Source organism: Microtus pennsylvanicus, chromosome 11 (genome assembly GCF_037038515.1).
Source record: "Microtus pennsylvanicus isolate mMicPen1 chromosome 11, mMicPen1.hap1, whole genome shotgun sequence".
Classification (NCBI taxonomy): domain Eukaryota; kingdom Metazoa; phylum Chordata; class Mammalia; order Rodentia; family Cricetidae; genus Microtus; species Microtus pennsylvanicus.
Window position 1 is genome coordinate 13320623 of NC_134589.1, and position 15741 is coordinate 13336363.

Here is a 15741-nt window from a genome sequence, read left to right on the forward strand (position 1 = left end):
CATTAACATGGTAAAAATGTCCATCTTACCAAAAGCAATCTACAGATTCTATACATTTTCCATCAAAATCTCAACACAATTATTTACAGACCTTAAAAGAACAATACCCAACTTCATATAGAAAAACAAAAAATCCAGATAGCTAAAACAATACTGTATAATAAAAGAACTTCCAGAGGTATCACCATCCCTGATTTCAAGCTCTGCTACAGAGCTACGGTAATAACAATCACATGGTATTAGCATAAAACAGAGAGGTGGCTCGATGAAATGAACTGAAGATCTAGACACAAATCCACACACCTACAGACACCTGATTTTTGACAAAGAAGCCAAAATTATACAATGGAAAAAAGAACAGCAAATGGTGCTGGCCTAACTGGATGTTGGCATATAGAAGAATGCAAATATATGCATATCTATTGCCCAGCATAAAACTCAAGTCTAAGTAGATCAAAGACCTCAACATAAGACCAGACACAATGAACTTGATAGAAGAGAAAGTGGAGAATAGTCTTGAATGTATTGACACAGGAGACAACTTCCTGAACAGAACACCAACAGCACCGGCACTAAGTCTGACAATTAATAAATAGAACCTCATGAAACTAAAAAGCTTCTCTAAGACAAAGGACACAATTAATTTGACAAATTGGCAGCCTATAGAATGGGAAAAGATCTTCACCAACCCTACATCAGACAGAGGTCTAATTTCTAAAATATATAAAAACACGAGAAACTAGACATTAGCAAACCACATAATTCAATAAAAAATGGGGTACAGCTCTAAACAGGGAATTCTCAACAGAGGAATCGCAAAAGGACAAGAAACACTTAAAAGAAATGTTCAACATTCTTAGCCATCAGGGAAATTTAAATCAAAACAACTCTGAAATTTCACCTTACACTTGTCAGAATGGCCTAAGATTAAAAATACAAGTGATAGCTAATGCTGGCAAGGATGTGGAGCAAGGAGAACACTCCTTCATTATTGCTGGTGGAAATGCAAACTTACACAGCCACTTTGGAACTAAATATGGTGGCATCTCAGAAAATTGGGAATAGATCTACTGCAAGACCAAGCTATACCAATCTTGGGCATATACCCAAAGGATGCTCAATCATACCACAAGGACTCTTGCTCATGTTCATAGCATCTTTATTTATAATCTTCTAGAAACAACCTAGATGTCCCTCAACCAAAGAATGGATAAAGTGTGGTACATTTACACAATGGAATATTACTCAGCTATTAAAAACACTGACGTCATGAAATTTGCAGACAATGTATGAAACTTGAAAAAATCATCCTGAGTTAGGTAACCAGGTAGACCCAGAAAGACAAACATGGTATGTACTCACTCATAGTTGTTATTAGCTGTAAAGGATAACCATGCTATAATCCACAGACCCAGGGAGGTTAGATAGCAAGGAGGGCTCAAGGGTGCGACGCGTATAAATCTTCCTGGGAAGAGGAAATAGAATAGACATCAAGGGTGAAGGAGGGGGTGGGCAGTCAGAACAGGAGGGATCAGGTGGGGGGAAGGATGAAGGGAGAGAGTAGTGGGAGACACAACTGGAATTGAGAGGCATCTCTATGGTGAGCTAGAAACCTAATGCAATGGAAACTCCCAGAAATCTATAAAGGTGACCCTAGCTAAGACTTCTAGCCATGGGGGATATGAAGCTGAACACTAGTCCTCTCCTGTAACCAGGAAGAATTACAGCGGACTGAGACACCAACCCAGCCCATAACCTTCAACCTACAATCTGTCCTTCCTACAAGACATGCTGGGGTATAGGTGGTACAGAAATTATGGAAGTGACCAACCAATGAATGGTCCATCCTGAGACCCATGGCAATAGAGAAAGTCCATTCCTGATGCTGCCTAGAGGGCCAGGACCTGGTGGAGGAAGGTCATTGGCTAATAAAGGAACTGCTTTGGCCCATCTTATTGGTTAGGACGTAGGTAGGTGGAGTAAACAGAACAGAATGCCAGGAGGAAGAGGAAGTAAGGTCAGACCCGACAGCTCTCCTCTTGGGAGCAGACGCCTCAGGAGAGACGCCATGCCCTGCTCCCGGGCAGACACACGCAATGAAGCTCCGACCTAGAATCTTCCCGGTAAGACCGGTGCTCACAGATTATTAGAGATGGGTTTATTGGGATATCAGAATTAGCCAGTAAGGGCTAGAGCTAAGGGCCAAGCAGTGATTAAAAGAATACAGTGTCCGTGTAATTATTTCGGGGCAAAGCTAGCCGTGTAGGCGGCTGGGGTGTTGGGGACGCAGCCCCACCGCTCCTATTACTACAAGGACCCAAAGGCTGAATGGCTGAGAAACTTAGGATAGAATGAGACATGACTGGAAAAAAAAATCAGTGATATGATTCCTGATGATGATCTGCTATATTCACAGATTGGTGCCTAGCCCAATGGTCATCAGAGCCTTCATCCAGCAACTGATGAAAATAGATGCAGACCCACAGCCAAACACTAGGCAGAGCTGGGGAATCCTGCTGAAGAGGAGGAGGAAGGATTGTAGGAGCCAGAAGGGTCAAGAACATCACAAGAAAACTCACAGAATCAACTAACCCAGGCTCATAGGGGCTCACAGAGACCGAACAAACAACCAGTGAGCCTGCAAGGGACTGACCTAAGCCCTTTGTATATATGTTACAGTTGTGTAGCTTAGTCTTCTTGTGAGACTCCTCACAGTGGAAGCAGGGGCTGTCTCTGACTCTTGCTGGTACTGGGACCTTTTTCCTCATGCTGAGTTGCCTCATCCAGCCTTCAATTTGAAATGCTATGTTAGGTTGCTATCCATGGGAGGCCTGCCTTCCTCTTAATAGAAATGGAGGAGTAGATGGGAGGAGGACAGAGGAGAGGTAGGGAGTTCTGAGAGTACAGGAAGAAAGGGAAACAGTAGTAGGGTTGTATAATAAATAAGTAAATGAATAAATAACAAAGAGCAAGAATGATGAGAATAAAAACATAAATTTGTTGGGGGCCATTTTGTAAGCCAAGACCACTCGCTTGTTTTCCAACCTCTAAGACCCAAATTATCACATAGAAAGTATATTAATTACAACACAGTTTGGCCTATTAGCTCGGGCTTCTTATTAACTAACTCTTACATCTTATATTAATCCATTTCTATTAATCTGTGTATTGACATGAGGCTGTGGCCTACTGGTAAGGGTTCAGTGTCTGTCTCCTTTGGCAGCTACAAGCAGTCTCTTTGACTCCACCTATTCTCTCTCTTTATCTCTTCCAGTCTGGCCATATTCTGCTAAACCATTGGCCCAAACAGCTTCTTTATTAACCAATGGTAATAAAATATATTCACAGCATACAGAGGGGAATCCCACATCAGTCAGCAGAGAGAGAGGATGCATAGATTCACTGAAGTTAAACACACTCATTCTAAAACTGACATCATCTCTGCCTCCTGGGCATCATAGTTAGGAAGGAATCCTGCACCACAACCCTCCCTAGGAGAAGGGAGCTGCAGCAGACAAGATGGGAGATACACACTAAAATCTTTAACAGCAAGCCCAGCCTGGTCTGCACTGATTTGGTTTTGAGCCCGGATAGCTAACCTTTTTCTCCTGTGCATCACACCTGCAGAGTCTGAACATTCCTATTACACGATATCAACTGTGTTCACTACTAGGCACGTGAGAAGTAAGACAATCCTACCTCTTTCTCGTGCATTCGAGAGAGAAAATGCTCATCATGAAGACTGCTCGACTTCCTCAGGCTGGCCTTTGGAGTTATCTGTAGAACCAGTAAGAGTCATTTAAAACTTCCCAGGACTAGTTTACCAGCTCTTTAAAAATAAAATAATAAAGTTTCTGAAATTCATTTCAAAACAATGTTAGCCTTGGAGAAAATAAGGGGATTCATTCACTTCTAAGCAACAGGATTAAAATTACTATTTCACTTCTCAATGCGAGCCTACATTATTTTATATTTTAAAAAATTCATATTTTATTTAAAGATACCTGTCCCTAGAAAAAGCCCAGTGAAATCATTACCTACCAGAGAAACTGGGAGAGGCTTCTGTCTCAGGTACCGAGGATTTTCTATCTGTAAAATTATAAATAAAGACATTAATCTTGGAGTCATTTGAATAAAATACATTTTTCTAGGTGAAAATGTCTTCTGTATACTTAGTTCATTTTTAAAGTAGCACACATACATTTATTTCCATGAACTTCCTCTCTGGGTTGAATGCACCTTCATGGCCCTCGACCTCAGTGCCCACTCTCATCCACTGCTCTTCACTTCACGTTTCACATTTACCAGATCCTGAATGACTATGTTACCAGAATGTGTGCCCATCTGCCTGTCTGTTTATACCCACAAGCCCTCGACGCGCACATGTATTCATTCTTTAAATATCGATTTAGTCACTACACCCCAGACATGCTAGAGACAGGACTATTTAACTGCAACTCATAGCGTAAATGAGGACATGAAATTCCCTTGAGATTCTCCCTAAATCTATCTTTCAGTTTCACTATCCCCAAACTTACATTCCAAGGGCACCAAACAACTTGTTTTACCATGTAAATACCATCTGCTAAAAGCTGCAATCATTCTCCCACCTTCTCAAGACTCACTGAGTCAGAATGAGGTTCCTAGGAAAATTAGCTCTTCTCTTACCAGGCTAGTGCCACCCTGGATGCTCACCTCCTTTTACGACCTAGCACTCACTGTCGCCAAAAAATGTGGGTTTAAAAAACAAAGACCATGATTGCCACATCTCTAGTCTATTCCCAACACTCTAGTTTCCAAAGATATTCTTAGAGAAAAGGAAGGAGAGAAGGAACTACATTCCGTCCCACCTCTCAGCAGCTCCTAAAGCATCCTGGGTTCACTTTCAAGGCCCTTACATAATACCCTGAGTGTTCAACAGTATGTTTCCAAAGACATCTTTGGGAAGACTGAGTACAAGGACACCTCTGTTATCTAACACATATTTAACGTCTTTCAATCGAGATTTCTTGAATTTCTTTATGCTAAATAAAGCCATTTTATGCCAACTATTTCATTTACAAATAAAATAAAAATTAAAAGTCATTACCAGAAGACTAATTTTTTCACAGCATAAACTCACAATTTACTACAGTAACAACCACAAAATGAAAAGAACACTATGACTCCAAAAGAAGAAGAGGTGCTTACCCTGAATTACACAATTAGGATTAGGTGACAAGCCTTTTCATATGTATCTTATTCAATTCAATTTTCCAAAACCCTACCCGGTTTTCAAAAAGCAATATTTTATATAATTGTGAAAATATCTACACTCAATTTAACATAAAAGGCAAAGACAAATCAAGAATCAATTGAAGAAAACAGAGGAACTAAACTTAAAAAATCGGAATTTAAAATCTCTGAGTCTAGTATAAGAGCAGATGGGATCTGAAGAATATATGCATTTTATTTACTCCCTAGAAAAGCAAAAACTGCACATGGGTTTCTCCACCCAGAGACTAGATCCCATAAAGGTACTGGAAACCATATGAATTTCAATTTACTCCTTGCCCTGAGCATACACCAACAATGGAACCAAATAACGCCTATTAGCAGTGCCTACATCACAATGAAGAGAGAGAAAATAGTAATTCCAAGATCCACATGAAAGTAGTCAAATAAAGATCCCAAGCCTCAACAGAATTAGCAAAAAGTACAAAGTCACCGCAACTGTATGTTTGGCAACACTATAGGCTGGCTGTGTCTAAGTCTGACTTCAGTGCTCAAGATGCCAAGCATCTTTAGAAGATGCATGAATCACAACAGAGCCTTTGTTAAGTGGCTCAAGCACTGTGCCAGAGGAGGTGACAAACTGCACATGCACAGCTGCTTAAACAGGCAGCAACCTTCTAGCAAGCAACAAAATGCATCCAGCAAATACCTGCTGTCCCAAAGTACATGTGAGAAGCAAGTTAACATTCTTCACTGGGGGAACACAGAAACTGAGTTCGCTAAAGACACACACACATCAATTACACACCCAGCTCTAACTCATGAAACTGAATTAAATATGAGGAGAAACAGGAAGAGGAAAAATAAGTCTCAAAGATGCTCAAGCTCTAATTAAGTTTAGATTTAAAACCAAAAGCCAAGGAAACCATCTGTGACTTATTTTTGCCCAGCTCTACATTTATAAGCAGGACACAAAATATTGGTCTAGTTAATTGCAATGCAGCATTTCAACTCTAGAGAAATAAGGCTTATTCCACCACCTTCATCTTTAAAAGCATTAAATAAAGAAGTTAAGGGCTTCTATTATTATGAATTATTTTTTCAAACTGATGAATAAAGAAAAATGTCTATTCTAATTCATAAAAACAACAAAAAACCGTGAAAACTGGTAACAATATTCTGCTGTTCTTATTCATTTATAATACACTGAGTTTGGGAAATATTCAAAGAAAAGCATGTTCTTGAGTCTATTTAGGGAAAATAAGCAATCTATTTTCTGATTTTGTAACAACAGCCAGATGTGCTTTGAAGTTGACTACTCCCGCTCTGCAATCCGCAGGCAGCATGGACTTGGATGGAGCAATGTGTAAACAGTCTTAAGGCCGACTTCTTTCATGTTCTTTCAGAAAACCTCGGTCTCTCAAAATACATCAAGAACAAACGCCACAAAAAAGAATGTCTAGCATGGAAGCTGCGGAGACTCGTGTGAAACACTGATGGAGATGAGAATATAGAAGGCAAAGCCCCAATAACTAGATTCCCACAGCACAAGTCCTTCAAGCACCTGCACATTTGTTTCCAAAGCAAAGAGAATAGCAATAATAAAATACATAATAATTTAAGCTAGGCAGTAATATAGATATCTGACAGTGCTCTAACAAAAACTGACTTTGGATGTTTTATTTCATTTAGCTTTTAGCAGGCACACGAATTACAAATTGTTTTTTGTTGGTTTATATTTCCAATTTATTCAGGTTTTAGCTGAACTTCCATAAGCAAATACCTTCTGATTGACTAACAATCCATTAGAGAAACTTTGTTTCCAGAAAAATTAAAAAATACTTCATCAGATACACAAACTTTAGAGGGAAAGATATTGTCAAATGATACATTACCAGCAACAACAACTAAAATAACTTTTAATTATAGAAAAACTCTTCACAGGGGTGAAAGGAGCTGGGCAGGGGATTCGGCTTTCAACATCTAGTCAACTGTGTTTCATAATTATTACAGAAATTATATTACAGAAATTACATTATATTATATATAATATATCGATGTTATAGAAATCAATATTTGGGGCCAGTGAGATGGCTCAGTGGGTAAAGGTGCCTGATGCCAAACCTGGTGGCCTGACTTCAATCCCTGGGCACCACATGGTAGAAGGGGAGAACCAGCTCCCACAAACTGTCCTCTGATTTCCAGAAGTGTGTGCACATGTGCGCATATGCTAGTGTGCGTGCACACACACACACACACACACACACACAAAGAGTAACTTTTTAAAAGAACTATTTTTCCACAGAAGTAATCCTACATGTGAAGACTCATTCACGAGTTTACCCAAAATATTTCAACAATCATTGAACAGGCTTAAGACATTCCATCCAGCAACAAAAGGACGTGGTGGGGGAGCCCAAAGAACAGAACACAAGCAGGAAATACTGTTGTCTACTGCCTGTGAGACAAATTATACCTTGGTGCATCATTCATTGGTTCTGATGAGCTACGGGGTCATTGTTGGTTTTGTTTTGACATGGTTAGGTTGTTTGTTGTTGTTTTGATTTGTTTTTCTGAGGTTAAGGAAGGCATTATTAGTGGATCTTTAATTCTCAGCACCTCTTTGGAGACAGCACAGAACTTTTACGAATCTTCACCATTACTCATTAATGTTGGTTTTACATACCACTTTTACATAGACCTATTTGATACTGAGAGTTTTTGTATTTTGATTTTGATTTTTGGGTAAAAACATGAAAAGGAAACTACTCTTTTGGTGGTAATTTCTAGTGTTGCTGAAATAATCATTTATTGGAAATGTATCTATTTCCTAATCAGATCAGTTTTATCAATACCCCATGGCCATACAAAAATAAATTCAAGAGCAAAAGTTCTTCTCCTAGGCCTCTGTTTTATAACCATATTTCTTCTTATTTTTAGAAACTGCCATCTCCTTTTTAAGATAAAATATCAGCTATAATAATTTCACCAATCTCAAAACCACTTTTTTTCGGTGTATTTAATTTCATTTATTAACTTCTGTGTATGTGGGTATGTTTACACCACAGTGTGCGTGTGAAATAGGAGGACAACTGGGGAGAGCTGGTTTTCTCCTTCCGCGATGAGGGTCCTGGGGACACAATTAGGGCATGAGGTTTGACAAGTGCCTTTGCCCATGGAGTCATCTTAACAGCTTGTGTTCTTTCTTTCTTCCTTCCTTTTGTTTTTAAGACAAGGTTACTCTGTAGCATAGGTCAGTCTCAGACTCATGCCAATCCTCCTGCCTGTGCTTCACAAATGCTGGAGTTACATTTTGGTTTACATGCCTGGCTATTTCTTGACCTCTTTCAAAAGGTAACTCAAAGTGAATAATGACTTTTAATAGGAAAAATTCTACATAAACAAAAATTAATTGTCCTGAAAGGCTTCCGGGTTTTCAAGCATAATAAGTTAAAAATGCAAAGTGCATGTGTCGGTCAGGAACACACATGATTTATTTTGTTTTTCCTCAAATAATAAATAAAAAGACAAGAGAATACCCATGGCTGACAGCTCATTTTAAACTTCAGAAAATATTTATTTAGATTTTGTGAATGAAGACAATTGAGTTTTAGCAAATCCATTCAATGGTGCCATCTTAGTTTACCTTCTGCTGCTGTGATAAACACCATGACTAAAAGCCACTCTCAGAGGAAAGGACTTATTTGCCTTGACAGCTGTCGTCCATCAGGAAGAAAGTCAGAGAAGGAACTCGAAGCAGGAACCTGGAGGCAGGAGCTGATGCCGAGGCCATGGAGGGGTGTTGCTCTACTGGCTTGTTCTCCATAGTTTGCTCAGTCTGCTTTTTTTATACAACTCAGAACCACCTGCCCAGGGATGCCACTGCCCACAGAGGGCTGGGCCCTCCCCTACCGATCATTACTCAGCCAGTTGATGACGGCATGCTCTCAACTGAAATTTCTTCTTCTTCAATGATTCTTGTTTGTGTTGACAAAAACAAAACAACCAGCACAGGTATAATCAAAGAGTTCAAACTTCTAAGGTGCTCGCATATACTTGTAGTAAACCTTTAAAATCTACTGAGTGCCGCTCTGGCCTCTAGCCCAATAATCTTTTGTTTGCATTAATTAAGTCTAACTTAAATAGCATTTTCAGTATCTGAAGACTTTAGTCTAACATCTTTCATTTTGCATACTTCCTGAAAATCATCCACTTTTTTGTATGGCCTGTTAACAATTCTTACTATCACTGAGGCAAACTCCATTGTATGCACGCACATATTACCAGCTCATCCATTCTCCATTTAGAAGTATTTAGAGCTCTTTGCTTTTTAGTCAATAATAAAACAAAAGGGGGTGCTATTACAAACACTTGTATGAAAGTTTAGTTTGAGTATACACATTCATCTTACTTAAATCAACCCTCAGTGCGACACTCCTGAGTTACATGGCAAATATTTTACTTCCTTTGGAAGATGTCCAGCTTTAGAAAGTAATATTTTGCCACTCCCCAAAGAAAGACATATGTTTCAGTTGCATCTCATCCTCACCAGCACTTAACACTGTCAACTGTTTGCTAAAACTATTGAACAGATCCAGTTGTATCTCCTCATAGCATCCTTTGTCTTTCTTTTTGTTAGATTTCCTTAGCAAGAATTCTTCATTCATTCTAAATAAAAGCCTTTGTCAAATATGAGCTCTACCAATTATTTCTGTTTTCTGGTTCTTGTACTAACACTGGTCACACAAATGAAACTTCCATCTTGTTGAAAAGACTGTGACGGATATTACTTCTCCCTTAACTGCTTCATTAGATACATCAGATAAATCATCCATGACTAGACTTGCTTCAGTGGAAGATTTTTAACTACAGGTTCATTGTACTTAATAGCTGCACAACTCTTCAAACTTCTCTTTTTAGAGAGTTCAAGTTGCTGAAGGTCTCTGTCCCTTTTATCTACAGACAAATTTATGCCCACAGAGTTATCTGCAGTAATTCCTTATTTGACACTGAACATCTGTAGGTTCTGTAGTCTATCTCCTCTTTCATTACTAATATTAGCAAGCTTATTTTTTTATTCTTAGTCAGTCTGGTTAAAAGCTTGTTGAGTTTATTCATCATTTAAAGATCCAGCTGTTAGCTTCATTTATTTTTTTTCCTAATGCTTTTCTGTGTCCAACTTCTTCAATTTCTATTTTAATCTATTGTATTTCCTTCATCTGCTTGCTTTGGGTTAACTTGTCCTCTTTGCTCTGGTTTCTTTAGACAGTTTGATGACTTAGTACTTTGTTCTTTCCTCACTTGATGTTTTCATGATTTTTTTCTTGCAATATGTTTACTGCAATGTGTCTACACATGGATAATCTTTGTGTCTAGCCTTACTTGAAAGTCACTGGGTTTAATGAATACACAGATCATTTTTTCAACAAATTTGAAAATTTTCAGGCATTATATTTTCAAATATATTTCCTGATCCTTTTTCCCTCTCTTCTCATTCTAGTACCTCCATTATGCTTATGTTATTCTGATATATTTAAGGGCATCCCATGTTCTCTGAAACAATGTTTATTTTTCCTTTATTTATTTCTGTTTTATATATTAAATTCCACGTAGTTTATATATATATATATATACTTAGTTTTTACTGAGAGTCTTTCCTATTTGATGGTGATAACTGCATTCTTTGCTTCTTTACAGATGGTTTGCTTTTGTTCTTTGAATATATTTATAATGGCTGCTTTGAAATCAATTAAATCTGGCCTCTGGATTCCTGAAAGGCTTCTGCCACCTGATTTTTTACCACATGTCCAGATCACTCACTGTTAATTCTTTGTATGCTTTCCTGAAAATTATATATTTTCCAATATATCAGATTATGACTACTCTGCCCAGAAGTAATTGTTGTTGCTTACTTGTTTAATTATTTCCTAGTTTAGTCAGACTATTTTCATTCACAGTGTAAAGACTTGGTGTCACTCTTCAGGAATTACAATATTGACCATACACACAATCATCTTTGTATGACATAGATTTTAGCAGGGCTAGCTCTATTTAGGTACTGCCATTCCTTGTATTTTGTTAAACTGGATATTTAGCTCAGTTTACCATCGAAAGCTCCATTATATTCTTGATCCTGGTTAGGCTTGATCTCCTCTATACTGTTTCCAGTACACTGAGTTCTTCATGAGAACTTATCTCACAGTTCTGGACTGCCTGGGCCCTGGACTACATCTATGGCACCATGTAGAAACAGTTCCCCTGGTCTTCTTGGCTTGCCACCCTTGATGTGCAATCTGCCCTATGAATAGAAGGCTATGTTCTACAAAGGTGGGCTGAGTGAAGAAAGGCATCCCATACCCCATCACTCAGCTATATTCACCAGAATCTTACCCTTTGAACTCAGACTCCAAATGGCTAAAAAATGGCAGCATACCATTCCCTGGGACATACAGTATCTCTTGGTTGGCAACTGAGGAAAGAGAGAGAACTCCCACCTTCTTGATCACACCCAGTGAGGATGCGACTTACATAATGCTGAGCTAGAGGGACAGGGGAGGATGATAGTAAGTCAAGGCCCGAGTGCCATGGAGCTTTGCTGCTCTTAAGAAGTTATCATTGGTTTTCTTGAATAAGTGTGGAATCATTCGCTCTGTGTCCTTAGGATGATTTCCAGATATTGTTCATGTTTCTTACCAATTGTGCTTGCTTAGCTAGAGAGCAGGTCTGTGCAGTTCCTAATGCTGCTAATTCAAAGGATAAGACTCTCTACCTTCTTCTCAGTCGTTAAGTATTCCATGCTGTAAATTTTCCATGGAGATCTACTTTAGATAGATCCCACAGATTCTGATTTGTCACTGTTTACTAAGTTAAAATATTTTCTAATTACTTCTGGATTTTCCAAAAGTATGCTGTTTAACTGACAAATATTTGTGGAGTTTCCAGGTATGCTTTTTAAGACATAGTACAATATAGCCCAGGCTGACTTCAAACTCAAGATCTAACTGAGAATGACCCTGAACTCTTAACTCTCTTGCCCTTGCTCCCGAGTGCTGGTGTTGTAGGTATGCACCATCATGCCCAGTTTTATGCTTTGGTGATAACTAAACCTAAGTGTGACCAAGAAGATTGGAGTCCTCTCTCTCCTCTCAGTTGCCAGTCAAGAGCTCTAGCCCACATCGTGTCTATTATTGGTCCCTAGTTTGATTTCTTTATCCAAGGGGTTGTAATTACAATCATTATAGTCAGGTAGGAAGACTCAAAAATGTTGACAAGGATGGTTTGCTTCTCGGTGGACAACTGGCAGGTTTTGGAGCTACTTACAAGTTCTATTACCCCTTCTGTGGAAAACAGTTTTAATGTCAGTTCTATCGTCCATGTCCCTACAAAGCTATCATAGAGGTACCATCCAGCACTACAGCAATAGTTTGGGTTGTAATTCAATTCTCTAAAATTTTGCTATAATATTTCTGAGTGTGTTCCTAATAAAGATACCTTGGAGAAAGGCCAACATGTGTGTTGTTTTATACAAACAATTCTCTTCTCCCCTCTTTCTCAGATTACTCCTCACATTAGAACTAAACATTTCCTTCTCAGTCCCATAGGCCAGAATGCTGAGCTCCTTCAAAGTCTGTGTAACCTGGATATCACACAGCTCCACTGACTGAGCCCTCTCAGCCAAGTGATAAGAGAAAACACAAGGGAAATACATGTAACCTGCTTTGCAGGATTCTTTGTGTGATAGAGACACTTTTCCCTGGCTTCATCCTGACAGACAGGACCATTCCACTGCCACTGCACCACAAAGTGTTTTAGTCTGGACTAGGGACAGGGCCATGGAGAGGAAGAAAGGAAGGAGGGAGGGAGGTAAGGAGGGAGAAGGAAAGGAAGTATTACCACTGGCTCTCCCAGTCTATTTCCTAGACCTCTAGCTGAAAAGATTGGTTCCCTTGTGGATTTTTACCATCTAAGCCTGTAACACAATTCCCCAATTTTGCCTACCCTGGAGTTAAAGAAGAAAAGCAAATATACAGACAGGCCAAGGAAACACTCTGTTATATTAGCTGTGCCAGTGTTCCTCTCCCATTGGCCTGCTCTGTTGAATTTTCAATATCTCCAGGTGGCTGACCTCCATATTATGGCAGGGTTTTCAGTTACAGGAGCTAGGCTACAAGAGGGTTATTTCACTGTGGCGTGAAACAGAAGTTGATACTCACTTTTAAAAGAAATGAATACTAGTTTCTCAAGTAAAACTATGAATATACTTCCCAATGCAGACTTGGGAAAGTGCTGTAAGAAGAAAAGAAAACCTGAAAGCAATGGCAGAAAACGGGAAAGACAACAAAAATCTGAGTGAATGGTCTCAAATATTATTTAAATCCCAGTGTAAGAGTAATTAGTAAATTTTAAGATAAAATTGACCTTTCTACAAAGTGTTATTTTTCTTTTAAACAAACAGTAATTACCACAATTTTGGCATTACAATTCAAAACCTTCATGTAGTGGAAGCTTTAAATGCTGTCAGGATACCAACTTTCCCATATAATTCTAACCATAGAAAACAGGAAAAATGAAGAGAGTACTTGCTAATTTGATTTATGATAGTAACTGCCATTGCTTGTCAAAGTTACTCCACTTATAAAAGAAAATTCATAAACACATTCTAGAAGTTCATAAGAAAGTACCTAGTGGAGCTAAGGAGATAGTTCAGCAATTGAGAGCACTAGCTGCTCTTCCAGTGCCCGCACAGCAGTTCATAACTACCTGGAATGATGAAGCACCTTGTGTTATCTGATTTTAATTGTATTTCTATATTTGTTTTATTTGGATGCTGTTGCTATGATGGCAGCTTTTTTTTCTCCTCTCTGACTGGTACTGGAAACTAAAGGATGCTCATTAATAAGACCTTTAATTAAAACTAGAAGACCCATCTATCCCCACAGATGTGCAAGCAGACACTCAGAAGCATAAGTAGAATGAAAATGCAAGGAATCTGATTCCACTAGAAGTTCACAGATTTTTAATAACTGAATCCAAAAATGTTGAAATGGATGGAATGCTTAAGAATTCAAACTTGATTTAAAAATGAGCAACCACCCCAATGAGGATTTAGATAAACAGAGAGTGAATTATAAAAGAAGTGAAAGATCTGGGCAGAAACTTGGCAGCATGGACAAGAAATCAGAAAGAAGAGATAATCTCTGAAAGGAAAACCTAGAAACAAAAAGGCCAATATAAACTCAAGCAAAGCTCCATGGAGAGCATTACCAATGCACTGACCAAGCAGAAGAAAGAATCTCAAGAACTAACAATAAGGTTATAGACTCATTATAGTCAGATAACAATAAAGTAAGAACTAAGCAATCACAACCACAAGCAAGGCTGCAAAAAAACTAATGTTTGAAAAGTAAAATATTTTTTAAATGAGAGATGAATTTTTCATTACTACCTTTTAAAAATCTCTGCTTAAAGTATATACTAGAAAAAATTAACATATTTGTGAAAAAAGAAAGTATATTTGAGAAAAATGTATTTAACAAATTCTAGAACGTGAACTACATCAGCAGAAAGAAGTTACTAACAATAGTGCCAGCAATGTCAAAAATGCAGCCTTACCTCACAGCCCAGATCAACTCTAGCTGCTAGCTCCTCCTTCAGAGAACAAAGAAAACAAAGCTATTTGGACATTCACAAACAAAACTGAACTCAAGACAACCCCAAGCTTTTCACCAACTGAATAGTTTATTCCACTCTGATCAAAAGATACAGGTTAGCCTGTTAATGTACATGCCTTGTAAGTCCACAGGAACGTAAAGCCTTTCTATTTTATATGATTTGTAAATCTGACAAATAACCAAGTGGTAAAACAAATTCCCAAGCAGGACTAGTTTTAAAGCATTGCATCAAAATATTTTAGATATTTTTAAATTTTTTTCTTATGTGAAAGATTTAACAGTTAAATAATCACACACACACACACACACACACACACACACACACACACACAGCACTAAGAACTGTGCATCTAAAGCTCCAGACGGCTCAGGGCAAAGGCAAGTTTAAAAGAAAAGCACCAGGGTTCATTTCTTCTTTGATGCTGCTCTGCGGCGGCCATCTGTCCTTCCGTGGGGTTTCCTGTGCTCTTCCATGCTGGCAACAAGGCTTCCCTCCAACAGCAACAATCCCTGCACCTTCTTCCTCCGGCTGCTCTCCTCCTGCCCAACAATTCCACTTCTCTTTTCTGTAACTAGTCTTTTCCCAAAATGAAGAGGAGACTCACATTGCCTTCATTTCACATCTAATTCCACCCTTCTGATTGTCCACTCAGGACAGATACTCTCTCTGTCCATCCCCATCTGCCCCATTTTTATCTGGACCCCCTGAAAACTAGAGCTGCTCTTGCATCATGCCAACACCCCCACTATAGTGAGTCCAAAAGATGCCTGTAGCCCTTGAATTTCATGAGCTCCAAGCCTTTAATTCTGCAATTAATCTTACCATCTCATAGAACTCCACCAGTCTGAAATAAAA

At 38.7% G+C, this 15741-nt stretch overlaps 1 protein-coding gene across 6 annotated transcripts in view; it reads right to left on the minus strand.

Moving 5' to 3' along the window:
• Cep112 (centrosomal protein 112) overlaps nucleotides 1-15741 on the minus strand; it is a 387025-nt gene that overhangs the window by 321082 nt on the left and 50202 nt on the right. For all 6 annotated transcript variants that reach the window (XM_075990285.1, XM_075990287.1, XM_075990288.1 and 3 more), the window contains exons 7-8: nucleotides 4042-4089; nucleotides 3700-3777 (exon numbers count right to left, since the gene is read on the minus strand). In XM_075990285.1, coding sequence (XP_075846400.1) covers nucleotides 3700-3777; nucleotides 4042-4089 — 126 coding nt within the window. The remainder of the gene's footprint in view (nucleotides 1-3699; nucleotides 3778-4041; nucleotides 4090-15741) is intronic.